The 16558-nt window shown below is 37.0% G+C and overlaps 1 protein-coding gene across 7 annotated transcripts in view; it reads left to right on the top strand.

Moving 5' to 3' along the window:
• The window catches only part of LOC142860949 (mitogen-activated protein kinase 8), a 134578-nt gene that overhangs the window by 74162 nt on the left and 43858 nt on the right, over nt 1–16558 (top strand). For all 7 annotated transcript variants that reach the window (XM_076010236.1, XM_076010240.1, XM_076010237.1 and 4 more), the window contains one exon: nt 14136–14306. In XM_076010236.1, the coding sequence (XP_075866351.1) occupies nt 14185–14306 (122 nt within the window). In that variant the 5' untranslated portion in view covers nt 14136–14184. The remainder of the gene's footprint in view (nt 1–14135; nt 14307–16558) is intronic.

Genomic DNA, 16558 nt, shown 5'->3' with positions numbered 1-16558 from the left:
CTATTTATAGTAGAGACGGGGTCTCGCTCTTGCTCAGGCTGGTTTTGAACTCCTGACCTTGAGCAATCCGCCCGCCTCGGCCTCCCAAGAGCTAGGATTACAGGCGTGAGCCACCACGCCCGGCTGTCCATTCAGCTTTAAAGATGGTGTATTGATAGGGAATTCTACAATGTTCCATATTGCCTTCTGGCTTTGCCTCATTTTGTTTTAATAATATTCCAAAATCTTAATAATTTATTTGTTCAGAGAATTATAAAAGCTCATTGAGCCTCACCTTTCTGTGAGATAGCCTCTGCAGTAAGTTGATTAAAGTCTAAGATTAGCCATTAAATAGATTTGTGATGCAACTTTGTTGTATTCTAGTTTTCTTTTGCTTTGGTATTTCAACAACATCACTTTTGGGAATGTCCTGCTTCTCATCTCTGTAAAAGGGAATAGAGGAAGAGATTTGGTATCAACTCCTTCATTGAACTAGTGTGGGAAGAAAGGGAATTTGTAGGCTCCTAGGTTTGTGGTTGCAATGGATATCAATGAAAAAACCCCTTTAAGAGGCCGAAAATGGGGGGCAGTAATTAAGAACTCATCAGTTAATCTCTTTTTAGAGCTCTTTTCTGTTCTAGCATGTTCTCCTCAGATTTAAGGAGATTACTCATACTCTTACCCATACTCTGTGTGTTCAATATATAATCTCAGTTACAAGATTATAAAATAATTTCCCTTTAATAATACGCCTTGGGTGAGAATGGGGGTAAAATTCTGATTTTCTTCATTTGGTGCTAGTGACAGCAATGACTGAAACACAATCAGGCTATCTTAGTCTGGGCCCCCTGGCACGTGCTCAGACCTGGCAGACCTACTTTTCATGTGGCTCTATGACCTTGTCATAGATGAAGAACCACAAGTCTCAAGAGTGAGCACTGCTTTCACACCGTCCAGTAAGTAGCTGGTCAGCCATAATTTCTCTTTTGGAAAGAGGAAGGGGAATTTACCACAGGATGTGCCCTATACTTCATATATTGTCTCCCCTTCTCTCAGTTAAATTGTGGGAAAATCTGTTGTTGGAGTAGGCCTTCTTAGTACATGACATAGTATTATTTCTATATTAATTACTTAAAATATAATTGAAAAATAAGCTTTGAAAAATACATGAAACTAAAATAGATTCATTTATGTAGTGGCAGCTGAGATCTGCTAGAGGCCAATTGAGGGCTTCTAAGGAAAGGTATTAAATTTAAGCTTATTACTCTTACAGGGAAACGATTTAGGTATGACACCAAGAAACTCTCACTATATTCTGAAAGTAATTAGAAGTCATTACTTAGGCCTAACTTCATAGTGCCCACTATAATACACAGAGCTGTCATTTTAAAGGCTATTATCTACCTGCTGAGGAAACAGCCCATAGCAGTTCCTTAGCATGGATGAGCTCCCATAGCATGTGGTTCTGCTACCTTGTCCATAACTGATTAGACTGGCCAGCCTCTGGCCCAAGGCTAATGACCTATATGGGGTAGCCTGGTATGAAAACTGCACAAATAGCAGTAATGAAGATTAAACTAATCACGTTCTCTTTCTCTTCTGTAAACTATTCCTTGGGAGAAGGAAAATGACAGGCAGTTCATAATAGGAGCTTAAAGTTATAATTTATTCATTTATTGTTCATTCTTTCAATGTCTGTTTGAATTCTTATTGTTAGCCAGGTACTGTTCTAGGCACTGGTGATTTATTCATGAACAGAATAAAATTTATGCTTTCATGGAACTTAGGTTTGAGTGGGACAGATAATAAGTATATAATATGATGCCAGCAGTGATAAGTGCTGCGAAAGAAAATGAAGCAGGCTAAGGGGAGAGAATGTTATTAAAGAGTATCATTGTAGACAGGCTAGTCATGTGGGAAGCCATGTAAAGAGATTTATTATAAGGAATTGGCTCTCATGGTTATGAAGGCTGACAAGTCCCAAGATCTACAGTTTGCAAGCTGAAGACCCACAAGAGCTGATGGTATAGTTCTGGTCCAAATCTAAATGCCTGAGAACTGGGACACCTAACAGTGTAGTTCCAGTTCAAAGGCCAGTAGGCTCAAGACTCAGGAAGAGCTGATGTTTCCGTTTGAATCTGAAGGCAGATTCTGATGTTCTGAGCTCACGGTAGGCAAGAGTTGTTTCCATTTATTCTTTTATGAGGGTTATTAGCCTTTTTGTTCTATTCAGGCCCTCAATTGATTGGATGAGGCTCACCCATGTTATGGAGCGCAATCTGCTTTACTCAGTCTGTGGATTCGAATGTTAAAGTCATCCAGAAACACCCTCACAGAGCACGCAGAAAAATGTTTGACCAATTATCTGAGCAAATTGACATGTAAAAATAACCATCACAGATAGGGTTTTTTGGTAGCCACAAGTGAAGATGAAGTAAAGATAGTTGGAGTTCAAGTTACCCTGATGACTTATTGCCAGGATTACCTGGTGATTAGAGTTGTCTTGAATTCTGAACCTTCTTTCGTTGCCTGAATTATTTTCCAATGTTTGTAGAGTCTGGCTGTATGGTTGTATTGAACTCACTCTTTTCTCCCTGAGTATATTTTGTGTAACTATTAAGTTTAATTTGCCTCTTCATTCCGGAGTGCTAGATGAACCATTTTGTGGGTGGGCAGCCTGATAACAGTGTAGTCCTGTTCCTCATATATAGACATCACAGAAGTAGACCTTGACTCATAAAAACCTAATACATTCTGGTTTTTTCCTGCTAATGAAGGAGAGCACTGGTGAAGATAAACCAAACAATTTATCAAGTACTTTGTTACTTTAAAAAGGTTCATATTCTTGGTTAACTGTTTAAGCAGTTATTCATTAAATTCTAACTCTATGAAGAGCTTAAGTGTTTTGGAAATCTGAAGATGTAGGAGACACAGCCCTTGCCCTCACACCACAGTCTGGTAACAAAGTCTGCAAATCTGCATAAGTAATATACAGCAAAATAGTTTAGGTGAGAATTTAGGTTCCTGCTGGTTTGAGTGGAAAAGGCTGCATGAAGATCATATTTAAGCTATTCTTAGATAGGATTTGGATAGATACAAAAGAGGGGGTGGAATATTTCATGAAAGGGAAAGGAAAATGAACAAATCAGGTGCATGTGAATTTTGGGGATGGCAATTGAGCCATGTTGACATGAGTGTAATATTCTTGCCATAGGAATAATGAGAGCTGAACCTCAGTATTTCTATAACATTCAGGGGCATCTTATCCCTTTTGAGCCTCAATTTTCTCATCTGTTAATATGAAATGGGATAATATTGGTGGTCTTTTATTTTTTAACTTAGTGACATCTAAATTCTATAACTATAGTTCATTTTTACCCTAAGAAGCCCTCCTGAGTAGAGAAGTGAATCCACACTATCTTCTCCTCACACACCCTTTTGATGTTACAACTTCATGACGGAGAGGGCAGTATATCAAATGCACACTCCAGAATGTTACCAGTACCCTAATGCCCTGATCTTGGTAAATGTGGACAAACTCAGACCCAAACTCAAAGTGCTTTTTTCTGTTCGTTCACTCAAGAGCAATAATCAAAAAAGAGTTCTATCACCAAATGTGGGGGTTCCCCCCCACCAAGCAAGCAATCAGTTTTGCAGCAGATGCCAGCTGGGTGTCCCCCAGTTCAATTCTGACACTATCTACCTGTATCAGATCCCACAGGTTGAAGGCTTAGTCCTACAAGATTGTCCCTCCCTCCCATACCAGTTGAACGTTTGGGCCTCTGGAACTTCTGACTGACTGGTCAGAAGTTAAGGTTTCCAGGACCCCCTCTTTGGGTTTCGTTAATTTGCTAGAGTGGCTTACAGAACCCAGGGAAACACATTTACCAGTTTATTTTAAAGGATATTACAAAGGGTATTCTATAGATGCATAGAAAGAGATGCATAGGGCAAGGTATGGGGGAAGGGGGACAGAACTTTCATTCCCTTCCTGGACATGCCACCCTTCTGGAACCTCTGTGTGTCTAGCTATCTGAAAGCTTCCCAAACCTTGTCCTCTTGGGCCTTTTATGGAGACTTCATTGAATAAGCATGATTGACAACCATGTAGAAATGTGATTGGACAAAAAAGGGTATGGTCTAATACTAATAGGCTGAATCAGGAAACCTATTTCAATTCTTTTTGGCATTCCTATGCAGCATTTTTTCCTCCATTGTATTGGGCAGGACCCCTTATGACCCACAATCCAGAAAGATTAGAGTCCTGTGGAAGGAAGGAAGGAAGGAAGGAAGGAAGGAAGGAAGGAAGGAAGGAAGGAAGGAAGGAAGGAAGGAAGGAGGGAAGGAGGGAAGGAGGGAAGGAGGGAAGGAGGGAAGGAGGGAAGGAGGGAAGGAGGGAAGGAGGGAAGGAGGGAAGGAGGGAGGGAGGGAGGGAGGGAGGGAGGGAGGGAGGATTAATTCTGTTTTCTGAGGCCTGTTTCTGAGCCCTAAAATGCCCCAACATTATAACAAAAGACTGTAACAGGAGATATGGGAGTTATGAGCCAGGAACCATGGACAAAAACCTATCTATCTGTCTATTTATTTATGTTTTTATATATCATATCATATTTGGAAATGGCCTGTCTCAATCTCTTGGTGGCATTTGTTGATGGCAAAGCCACACAAGTATCTCCATCTGTATGACCACACGTGCTCTGGATCCTATTTTCTCCCTTTTTAGAGATAATTACACTATCCAGGAAACCTCAGTTTTCTTTCGCACTTGCCCATTCTCACCCTTCCCCTCTTTTTTGAATCCTTTCCATTAGCATGTAAATATGTTCAGCTTGTTTCTATGTTATACATGTTATGCTATGCTATATTATATTCTATATTATACTGTGTTTCCCTGAATATAAGACAAGGTCTTACATTTAGTTTTCCTCAAGAAGACACCCTGTGGCTTATTTTCAGGGGATGTGTTATTTTCCCCTCAAAGCCTCAGCTTGCAGCACACACAGGATGGCCGGGACCTGACAGGGGAGCCGACCTTGTTGGTGGGGCTGCCCGCACCTTTCTGGTCACCTCTGGGATAGTAGCTGTCACGACGGGGCAGATGAGAAGGGCTGCTGGGCATCTTTACCGCTTTGCAACGAAATGCACGGGTTGTGCAGATGCGCTGCGTAGCCACGCCCGTCACTAGGTCTTATTTTCCGGGTAGGGCTCATGTTGCGCAAATGCTTCGAAATCCTGCTAGGGTTTATTTTATGAGTAGATAGATCTTATTTTCGAGGAAACACGGTATATTGTCTAATTGTCCTCCTTTGACCGTTTACTTTTCTCTATCCATTTCCTCTCTCATGTTTGCTAAACTTAACTAAAGAAATAGCTATACCCACTTTCCTTACTTGTAAAATCATTTTCCACTCATATTTCAGCTTATTTTAATTTAGCTTCTACCCTGTTGCTCTTGGATGATTTACTTGACATTTCTATAACATTCAATTCTGTTGACCACTCTGTTCTGTAAAACACTCTTTTCCTTTGGCTTCTCCTGGTTTTTCTTTCTAGGTCTCTGGCTACATCTTCTGTGTCTTCTTTGTCAGCATATCTTTCTCTAATTGCTCAGTAAATGTGGGTATTCACAAAGCTGAATCTTGCATCCTCCTCTATTTCTGACCACTACACTACCCATGAGTAATTTTTTTTTTTTTTTTTTTTTTTTGGAGACAGAGTCTCACTCTATTGCCTGGGCTAGAGTGCTGTGGCGTCAGCCTAGCTCACAGCAACCTCAAACTCCTGGGTTCAAGCAATCCTCCTGCCTCAGCCTCCCAAGTAGCTGGGACTACAGGCATGCACCACCATGCCTGGCTAATTTTTTCTATATATTTTTAGTTGGCCAATTAATTTCTTTCTATTTTTAGGAGGGACAGGGTCTCGCTGTTGCTCAAGCTGGTTTCAAACTCCTGACCTTGAGCAATCCTCCTGCCTTGGCCTCCCAGAGTGCTAGGGATTATAGGCGTGAGCCACCGCATCTGGCCTCTCATGAGTAATTTGATTCTCTCTCATCTCTTATTGCTTTAGTAACAATGACAACTCCTAAATTGATTATCTTTGTCCCAGACCACTCATCTGAAGTCCAATTCTCTATCTAGTTACTTGATATTTCCATTAGAATGTCTCAGAAAGATCTTAGTCTCAAAATGCTTATAACTTCTCCTCTTCCCTCCATATCCTCTTTGCCTTCAAGATTTATTATATTTAGGACTCAATGGTGGTATATTTGTGAAGGACTCAAATTCTCACTCCTCCCTTTATTTTGTAACTGTTGGCGGTTGACCTTTCTGAAATTCATCATCTGTAAAATGGAAAAACTCACAACAACTTCAAACTCCTGGGCTCAGTGATCCTCCTGCCTCAGCCTCCCTAGTAGCTGGGACTACAGGCATGCGCCACCATGCCCAGCCAAGTTTTTCTATATATTTTTAGTTGTCCAGCTAATTTCTTTTGATTTTTTGGTAGAAATGGGGTCTCGCTCTTGCTCAGGCTGGTCTCAAACTCCTGAGCTCAAATGATCCGTCCACCTCAGCCTCCCAGAGTGCTAGGATTACAGGCATGAGCTGCCAGTACCTATCTTAATATGAAAAAACATCAAGGAAAGTAAGAATATGGGACTTGTCTGGTAAAGATGTAGTACCAGGAAATGGATTTATTGTCTAGCCATACACAACTTGGAAACCCTCATAGGGGCTGTTTTGAGGATTAAAAGAGTTAGTGTTTATAAAGCACTTGAAACAGGACCTGAAAGTAAGCTCAAAAAAAGTATTTGCTTTTATTGTTATTAAATATGGATATGAAGGTGGGATGAAGCTAAAGTGCCGCTTAAAGGGTAAATTATATAAGTGTTAAGTGCTTAATTATAAAAAGCACTCTCAAATCAGTACTCTTAAGTTTTTATTTTAAGAAACTATAAGAAAGAGCAACCCCCAAACTACCAAAGCTCATTTAAGAAGAAATAGTTAACCCAATCAGCCCTATGTCTATAAAAGAATGTAAATTTGTAATTAAAACCTTCCCTCAAAAAAACTCATCCTAGAAGACTTCACTGAGGTATTCTATCAGACATTTAAGGATAAAGCAATATCAGTTTTACATTTAAGGATAAAGCAATGTCAGTTTTATACAAAACCTTTCAGAAAATAAAAGAGAACACTTCCCAACTCATTTTATGAGGTCAACATTACTTAATTTGAAAGAAAACTACCAGACCAGTATCCTCTATAAATAGATGGAAAAACCCTTGATCAAATTTTAGCCAGCTGAATCAGTATATAAAAAGAATAATACTGCATGACCAAGTGAGATTCATTCCATGAATGAAAGAGTGGTTTAACATTTGAAAATCAATCAATGTAATTTATCATGTAAACCAACTAAGAAAGAAAAGCTAGATGATCTCAATAGAATCAGAAAAATCATTTGACAAAATTCAATACCAATCAATGATAAAAACTCTCAGTAAACTAGAACTTGAAGGGAACTTTTTCAACCTGTTTGTTGAAGGACAACCAGTAAAATCCCATGATATATACATCATGCTTAGTGATGAAAGACTGAATGCTTTCTCCCTAAGATCAGAAACAGTGAATGAAGTTTACTCTTACCACTTTTGTTCAGCATTGTATGGAAATTATAGCTAGTATAATAGCACAAGAAAAGGAATTCAAAGGCATTCAAATTGGAAATGAAAAAATAAATAAAAACACTGCTTGTATATGTAAAATAACTCAAAGAGTCCACAAAAAAGGCTACAAAGATTAATAAGTGAGCTTAGTACAAAGTCATCATATAAAAATTAATTGCATTTTATATACTGGCAGTGAACAATTAGACATTTAAATAGAAATAAGTTAAAACTATTCACATTAGCATACAAAATAGTGCTTATGAAGTAGTTAAACAATTTTGTAAGACATATATAATTGACAATTATAGAACATTGCTGAGGAAACTTAAAGGGATACAAAAATAAATGGAAACAAATATCATGTTCATGAATCAGAAAATTCAAAATTGTTACAGGGCCATTTCTTCCCAAATTGATGTATACTATTCAGTGTCCTTTCTACCAGTATCTCCAAAGGCTTTTATGTAAATATTGACAAGTTAATTCTGATATTTATATAAAAATCCAAGGGACCTAGAATAGCTAACACAATTTTGAAAAAGAAAAAACAAATTTTCATGATTTACATTGCCTGTTTTCCAGACCTAATATAAAGCTACATTAATCAAGACAGAATGGTTTTGGTCTAAGGATAGATGATTATTAATGTTATAGAATATAGTCCAGAAGTACACCTACACACATGTTCCCTGATTTTCAGCAAAAAATGCTAAGGCAATTTGGTGAAGTAAATGGTAGTCTTTTTGACAGATGGTTCTGGAACAATTGGACATCCATATACAAAACTAGGAACCTTAACCTTTGCCTTACACATTTGCAAAAATTAACTTGAAATTGATCATAGATTTCAATTAAACATAAGAGCTAAAACCATAAAACTTCTAGAAGAAAACATGGGAGAAAATCTTTATAACCTTGGAATGGGCAATGATTTTTTGTATAAGATACAACGAGCCAAACTATGAAAGAAAACAAAAGTAGATCACTTTTACACTTCAAAAGGTATTGTTAACACAATTCCTATCAAAATCCTAGCAGTATTTTTATAGCTATCAATAAATTCTAAAATTTATGTGGAATGATGAAGTATCTAGAAACAATTTTGAATAAGAAAAATAGAGCTAGAGAAATCACACTGCCTGGTTCTAAGACTGTACTCAAAGACAGTGTGGTATTGATCAAAGCATAGATCAGTGACACAGAATAAAAAGTCCAGAAATAGACCCATGCAAGCACAGCTAGCTGAATTTTGACAAAGATGCTAAAACAGTAAGTAATTCAATGGGGAGAAACGATGCTTTTTACAACAAATGGTATTAACCACTTCGGTACCGCGCTCACCGGCCGCGAAACCTCGCCCACAGCGGCACTCACAGTCCCCACGGCGGTCTGTGCTGTGCATTGGCCACGGATCCGTTTTGCTCTTGTGTGATGAGGAAGCTTGAAAGCACTGAAAGCTTGTTTTACTTCACAAGCAGCTTTACTTGTAATGTAAATCAGAGTAGGTAACATATACATATATGTTTTCATTACGTTATTTTTAAATGTTCACAATTTTATTTTGATAAATGAAAAATTAGAAAAGTCATATCACAGCTGTCGGCTAAAGTCGCTGTGCGGTTCATCTGTGGCTGCTGACTGTAGTCCGTGCTGTTACCAAAGTGGTTAAAACAATTAGGTATCCAAAGCCAAAAATAGACTTTCACCTAAAAGTCATACCTTATACAACAATTGTTATAGATCTAAATGTAAAATGTAAACCCATAAAACTTTTATAAGAAAACATAGGAAAAAACCTTTTTTTTTAAATACCAAAAGCAGTCTCTAAAGGAGAAAAAAATGAAAACTGGGACTTCATCAAAATTAAAATTAAAACTTTTACTCTATGAAAGACATTGTTAAGAGTGTAAAGAGACAAACCACAGACTAGGAGAAAATATTTGCAAATCACATGTCTGATAAAGAATGTATTATCTAGAATATATAAAGAAGTCTCTCAACTCAGCAGTAGGAAATCAAACAATCCAATTAGAAAATGGCCAAAACAATGAACAGACACTTCACCAAAGAGCATATACAGATGGCAGATAAGCATGTGAAAAGATGATCAGTATCATTAACTATTACAGAAATGCGAATTTAAAGCCATGATGAGATACTACATATGTACTAGAATGGCTAAAATAAACACTGATGAGAATGTGGAAGAAGTGGATCTTTCATATATTGCTGGTACGAGTGCAAAATGATACAGCCACTCTGGAAAACAGTTTGCCAGTTTCTTACAAAGTACCATGCATCTTACTCCTGGGTATTTATCCTAAAGAAATGAAAACTTACATTAACACAGAAACCTATGCACAAAGGCACATAGCAGCTTTATTTGTAATAGCTAGATCAACAGGTGAATGGATAATAAGCTGTTTTATATTCATATAATGGAATAATAATAAGAAAAAGAATGAAAAAAGATATAACAACAACTGGGAGGCTCTTAAGGGCATTATAGGGAGTGAAAAAAGCCAGTTTTAAAAGATTACATATTGTGATTGCATATATATATAACATTCTTTAAATTAAAAAATTATAGTGATGGAGAAAGATCAGTAGTTGCTGGGGGTACGGTTAGGGAAGGATGTGATTATAAAGGGATAGCATGAAGGCATTTCTTTGGAGTGATGAGATAGTTCAGTATTCTGATTGTGGTAGAATTTACACTAATGTGTATGTGATAAATTTACATAGTACTGTGTATACATGATGTCAGCGTGTGTAAAAACAGATAAAATCTGACTAAAGTTTATGGTTTGGTTAATAGTATTGTACCAATGTCAGTTTCCTCATTTTGAAAATTGTACTGTGGTGTGTCAAATGCTGTTGCTGGGTGAAGGGTACACAGAAACTGCAGTATTTTTGCAACCTCTATGTAAGTATAAAATTAATGCAGGCTGGGTGTGGTGGCTCACGCCTGTAATCCTAGCACTCTGGGAGGCCAAAACAGGAGGATTGCTCAAGGTCAGGAGTTGGAAACCAGCCTGAGTAAGAGTGAGACCCCTCTCTACTAAAAATAGAAAGAAATTAATTGGCCAACTAAAAATATATGGAAAAAATTAGCTGGGCATGGTGGCACATGCCTGTAGTCCCAGCTACTCGGGAGGCTGAGGCAGGAGGATTGCCAAGTTTGAGGTTGCTGTGAGCTAGGCTGATGCCACGGCACTCTAGCTCGGGCCACAGAGTGAGACTCTGCCTCATAAATGAATAAATAAATATTGCAAAATAAAAAGTTTTTTTAATAAAACACGTTTAAAAAATGGGAAGACAAGCCACAGACTGGGGGAAAATACTTGCAAAATATCTGATAATTTACATCAGAATAAGTAAATAAGTATTTCAACTCAATAAGACAATCATGTTTTTATAATGGGCAAAAGAATTAAATAGCTACTTCAAACCCCACCCCAAGAAAAAGATACATGAATGGCATATAAGCTGATGAAAAGGTGCTCAACATTCATTAGTTATTAGGAAATGCAAATGTAAACCACAATGCAGTATACACCCACTAGTATAGATAAAATTAAATGACAGTCAGAAGAATGTGGGGCAACTAGAAGTCTCACATATTGCTGTGCAAATGAAAAATGGTATGGCCACTTTAGAAGACAGTTTGGCAGTTTTTACAAAGTTAAACATAGGACTCAGCAATACCACTCCTAGGTTTTTGCCCAAGATGAATGGAAGAAAACATATGTGCAAGTGTTCAGGCTAGCATCATTTATAATCCCACAACTGGAAACAATTCAGATGTCCAAGTGGTGCATCCACGTAATGGAATACCATTCTGTATACAGTAAAATGGACTGCAGCATGGATGAATCTCAGAAGTATTAGGGCAAGTGCAAGAAGCCAAACGAAAATTATGTGCTGTATGATTTCATTTAGGTGAAGATCTAGAAGAGGCACAGCCGAGCAGTTCAGTGGTTGATAGGGGTGGGAACAAGAGGTAGAAGGTGGAGATTGACCATACAGGGAACATTTTGAGGTTATAGAAATGTTCTATATCGTGATTTTGGTGGCGGTTAAAGAATTATATACATTTATTAAAACATCAAATTGTACAATCAAAATTGGTAAAATTTTTAGGGTCTTTACATGTGCTTTTTTCTTCTGCCTAGAAAGCTCTCTTCTTTCCCTGCTGGGTTAACTCCCATTCAACTTTCAGATCTTGCTTAAACATCACGTCAGGGGAATCTGTTCCTGAGCCCAGACCTGTGTCTCCTTTCCTTCATTGCCCTTATCACACCTTAAGTTACAATCAGGCAGGTACTCATCAGCTTAAGGTCTCTTTTTCTATCTTAACTGCAACTCTATGTGTAGCCAGATGCTGATTACCATCATGTTCATAGTACATAGTGTAGTGCTTGAATCAGGTTCTCCAATTTGTACAACTGAGTATAAGAGAGTAGAGAGTTCTCTGTCTCCTCTTCTTGGGAGTGGCAGCTGTGGCTGCTGCCAGGGGTATCACCAGCTGGGGCTGCCTACTTAACCTTGGAGCCTAGCTGCCTGCCACTGCCCTGCTCCTGGGGAGTTATGGTTACTCCATGTTCAACTGCCTTCCATGGCTTTGTTCAGGCTTCATGTGGGTACTATGGAGCCCACTCTTGTTGCTGGGCCACCCTGTCCTGAGAATAGAAAGCAGCCTTTGCTTGCCATTATTATTTTAGCAGAAAGGGAAACCTTCTTTAGCGCATATATGTTCCTGGATCTACTCAGCATTGTTTTTAATTTCCAGCAAGTGGAAAAACTGTCAAATACAGCCTTTTGTTACTTATTTTGGTAATAGGAAGTCAACTCCTCTAAGTCACACTAAAGTACTCCTTTCTCTTCTGATCTTAATCTTTTTAAAAGAGGAATACCTCTCTTCCAAGTAAGCTTAGGAACTGTGATCTGCGGGCAGTTTAAATGCTTGGGTTTTTACCTTCCAGGAGGTAAAAACACCATCGACTTGGTATCAACCTCTGATCATACTTGCAGATTATCAGAGATCACTATTACTGTCTCCATGCCCTGGACAGACCCAGTTTCCAGAATAAAGGTGTAGAATATTTAACGAAGAGCCTGATAACCAACACTTTCCTCTTTTCACTTCTCGTCTTCATTATTTCCCTACTTTAGTCAGCAAGAGGGAATTCAAGGTAAGGTAGGAGATTGAGTAGGATGACTCTACTCATATTCTATCATTCTATGTGCATAGCTGAGTGTTTAAATCATTACCAAAATACCTTTCTTTAAATCTGTGGTGTGTCCACTGACGCAGAATTTATGAGGCTTGTCATTTCAGACAGTCTTCTCTGAAATATTACATGACTAGTCCAGTTAGTGATTTTGGAAATGTTTCTCTGAAGCTTTTAAAAATTTACTCAAATGTAATTCCCTGTTTGTTTCTAGTTTATTTATCCTCAGTTTTAAAGCTAATACTGCTTGGACATTTTTGTTTAGTTTTTGTTTGCCTATTTTTAACACTTTAAACTTAAGAATCTTCATTTATTTTGTCTCTTTTGTCTGGATTATTATAATAGCCTCTCTAGTTTTCCTGCTCCACTCTAGCTCCCGCTTCCTCCTGTAGTACCATCTCCACACAGTAGCCAGGGACCGGGCCAAAGCATGCTCTTGCTCTCCACCCTCCGGTGGCTTCCATCTATTCTACTGGAATCCACCTCCTTACCAGAGTTGGTTATCTGGCCCCAGAAAATAGTACAGTGCCTAGAATGTTTTTAAATATAAAAACAAATATTCGGTGGTAAATCATATCAGGAATTATTTTTTTCCTTAGCATTGTCTTATGACAAAAAAGTAATTCTTTAGACCTAACTATCTTCATGATTTATTGGGAGATGGGGAGTAGGTTAGAACTATCTTGCATGCATTTTAGAATAGACTACTTTCATTTAGTAAGGATGGGTAATAGGTTTGTCCATAACCGCTACACAAATGGGTAGGAAAAGACTGCCTTGACTTTTAATCCTGCATATAATAAAAAAACTGTGGTCAGAGCTTAGGTCATACTTCTGATGCCCCGGATAGGTTAGAACAGTATTGTTTTATTTTATATCCTAATATACTAAATGTTTCTTTCTCTCTTCTTGATCTTATATTTTCTACCCAGCTTCATATCCTTTCAACCATACAGGCTCAGCACATGCATTACTCCAGGATGTTGCTGTTGGGGGCCAAGGAATCGGTTAGGGTGAAAGCACCGTGATGCCCCGTATTTGTCAGGCAGGGGTGATGGGTGTTAACCAATTTACTAACATTTGTTATTCCTTCCACTTGACACTAAATGAGACCGTTAACTGTTTTTGAATTGAAGGGGCTCTTTTAACATGATCTTGCACTCTGTGTTACTATCCGTAAGCAGTGAGTAAAGACTAACTTTAAGATTAAACAAGTTCGTTTTGTTAATATTACATTTTGTTCCATTTTGCAGCTTCTTGGTGAATTTTTGGATGAAGCCATTAAATTAATTGCTTGCCATCATGAGCAGAAGCAAGCGTGACAACAATTTTTATAGTGTAGAGATTGGAGATTCTACATTCACAGTCCTGAAACGATATCAGAATTTAAAACCGATAGGCTCAGGAGCCCAAGGAATAGTATGGTAAGTTTTTACTTCCAAAAATTAGGCAAAGGATCATTAACTACTACCTTTTCTTCCATTGTAATATAGATACCTTGACAAATATTTAACTTGCCTCAAAAGACTAAATTTAAAACTATAAAATTAAATGAAAACTATAACATGGTAAATTGTTTTCTTTGGGGATGAATGGTCTTTTATATTACAGATTTAGTATCCCTTATATGAAATGCTTGGGAACAGAAGTGTTTCAGATTCGGATATTTTTTCAAATTTTGGAATACTTGCATTTGTTGAGCATCCCAAATTTGAAATCTGAAATCCAAAATCTGAAATGGTCAGATTTGAGTTTCCTTGAGTTCCGTGTTGGCACTCAAAATGTTTTGAATTTTGGAGCCTTCCAGATTTTTGGATTTGGGATGCTCAACCTGTATTATTCATAAAATATAACTTTATAAACCAACACTGCCATCTTATAAGCTATGATTTAAATAAATTGCTCATAAGCCGCATATGGACAGATATCTGCATCAGAACAAATTAATGGCATACTTGTTAATTCCATGTATGCATCTATTCCCATAACTAAGAAGCTTCACTTAATCATCACTTTCACATTATAATGAAACTCTGGAATTTCAGAAATCTTATTTTATGCTGGGGAATGAAGTCAGCTAATATCCTTTCACTGTGTATGTTTCAAACTCATATGTATCTTTAAGATTGATTTACAGGCTAATTTCTACAAAGGGCTTGGGCTTTGTAGATCAACATAATTCCTTATAAACTAAAATGCAAAACACTCCTTGGGATAGTTCTGCTAATGATTCTAGCTCACTAACTTAGCATAAGCAGCTACTGGTTGGGGGAATTATAAACCTCACCATATATAATTATGTCTCTATTACCTCTTCTTGAACCAAATTTATTTCAGAATCTAGTCAAAATAAAACATACGTCATAAATGTTTATGATCTAGCATTTCTCCTAGGTTCTAGAAAACTTTGTACATGTGCAAAAAGAGACATGCATAAGGAATGTTCTTTGCAGCACTATTTATAATAGCAAAAATTGGAAGCAACATGAAATTTATCAACAGGAGAATAAAAATTGTGATATAGTCATACAGTGAAATACTATACAAGATTTAAAATGAACTGGAGTTATATGTATCAACAAGGATAATCTCATAAATGTAGTGTTGAGTTTAAAAGCAAGGTGCAGAATATATGTACATTATTGTACCATTTATATATAGTTTAAAGCATGTAAAACAATATCATATGTTTATGGATGTATGTATATGTAGAAAAGATAAACTATGCATAAACACCAAACTTAGGATATTGCTTACATCTGAGAACAGAAAAAAGGAAGGAAGCTTTACCTATAATATTTCTTTTTAAAAAATTCAGAGCAGTTGTGGTAAAATACTAAGATCTAGCAAATTTGTGTAGTAGAGACACTGACATTTATTCTCTTTTTTGTATTAAAGTAATTTATAATATCAAAAATTATGGAAGTTGGGGTCATTTTATAAACCATATTGGCTGGCTAATTATCATTGTAACCAGCCACATTTAACTGTTTAACCAACCTCAAATTAAATTTAAAGAAACTAATATCATATAGTCAATATTAGGATTCTGAAAGCCACCTCTTAGTTCAGATTCTAGCTCCATGATTTGCTAACTTTGTGACTCTTAGTAAATTAACAGTTCTAAACGTGTTTTCTCACATACTTTATAGAGTTATTGTGAGGATTATATTTTTATATTTTATAAACTACCTAATAGTGTTTAAAAATATATTAATGATTCTGTACCTTCACTTATCCTCAGATAAGTGCACTTTGAAATTCATATACCAGAATTAAAAAAAAAAAACTTCAGGAGGGACCCAGTCCTCTTAACAAACCCTTATCCTAAGGAATAAATATCTTCAAATTTTGCTTAAAGTAATAATTTCCATAAAATATTATTATGAAATAGACAAATATTAAGCACAAATATTTTAAAAGTTGTTGCATTACTATCAGAACCAACTGAAGAGCTTAATTTTTAAAAAAATGCATTATTTTCGGCCCCAACCATAGATAGTAAGGTTTATTGGGTCTGGATTGAGGCCTCTAAATCCCCAGAGTTTTTTGATTTGTGCACATTTAAGAATTATAAATTTCCTTGGATGCAAAATAGTGGAATCTTCTCAGATACTTTTGAACTTTGAGTTTGAAATATGCAAACTTGATTTGGCAGATAAAAAGTTAATAGAAA

Source organism: Microcebus murinus, chromosome 14 (assembly GCF_040939455.1).
Source record: "Microcebus murinus isolate Inina chromosome 14, M.murinus_Inina_mat1.0, whole genome shotgun sequence".
Classification (NCBI taxonomy): Eukaryota; Metazoa; Chordata; class Mammalia; order Primates; family Cheirogaleidae; genus Microcebus; species Microcebus murinus.
Note: the sequence above shows the minus strand (reverse complement) of the source record. Positions and strands in the feature narration are given on the sequence as shown.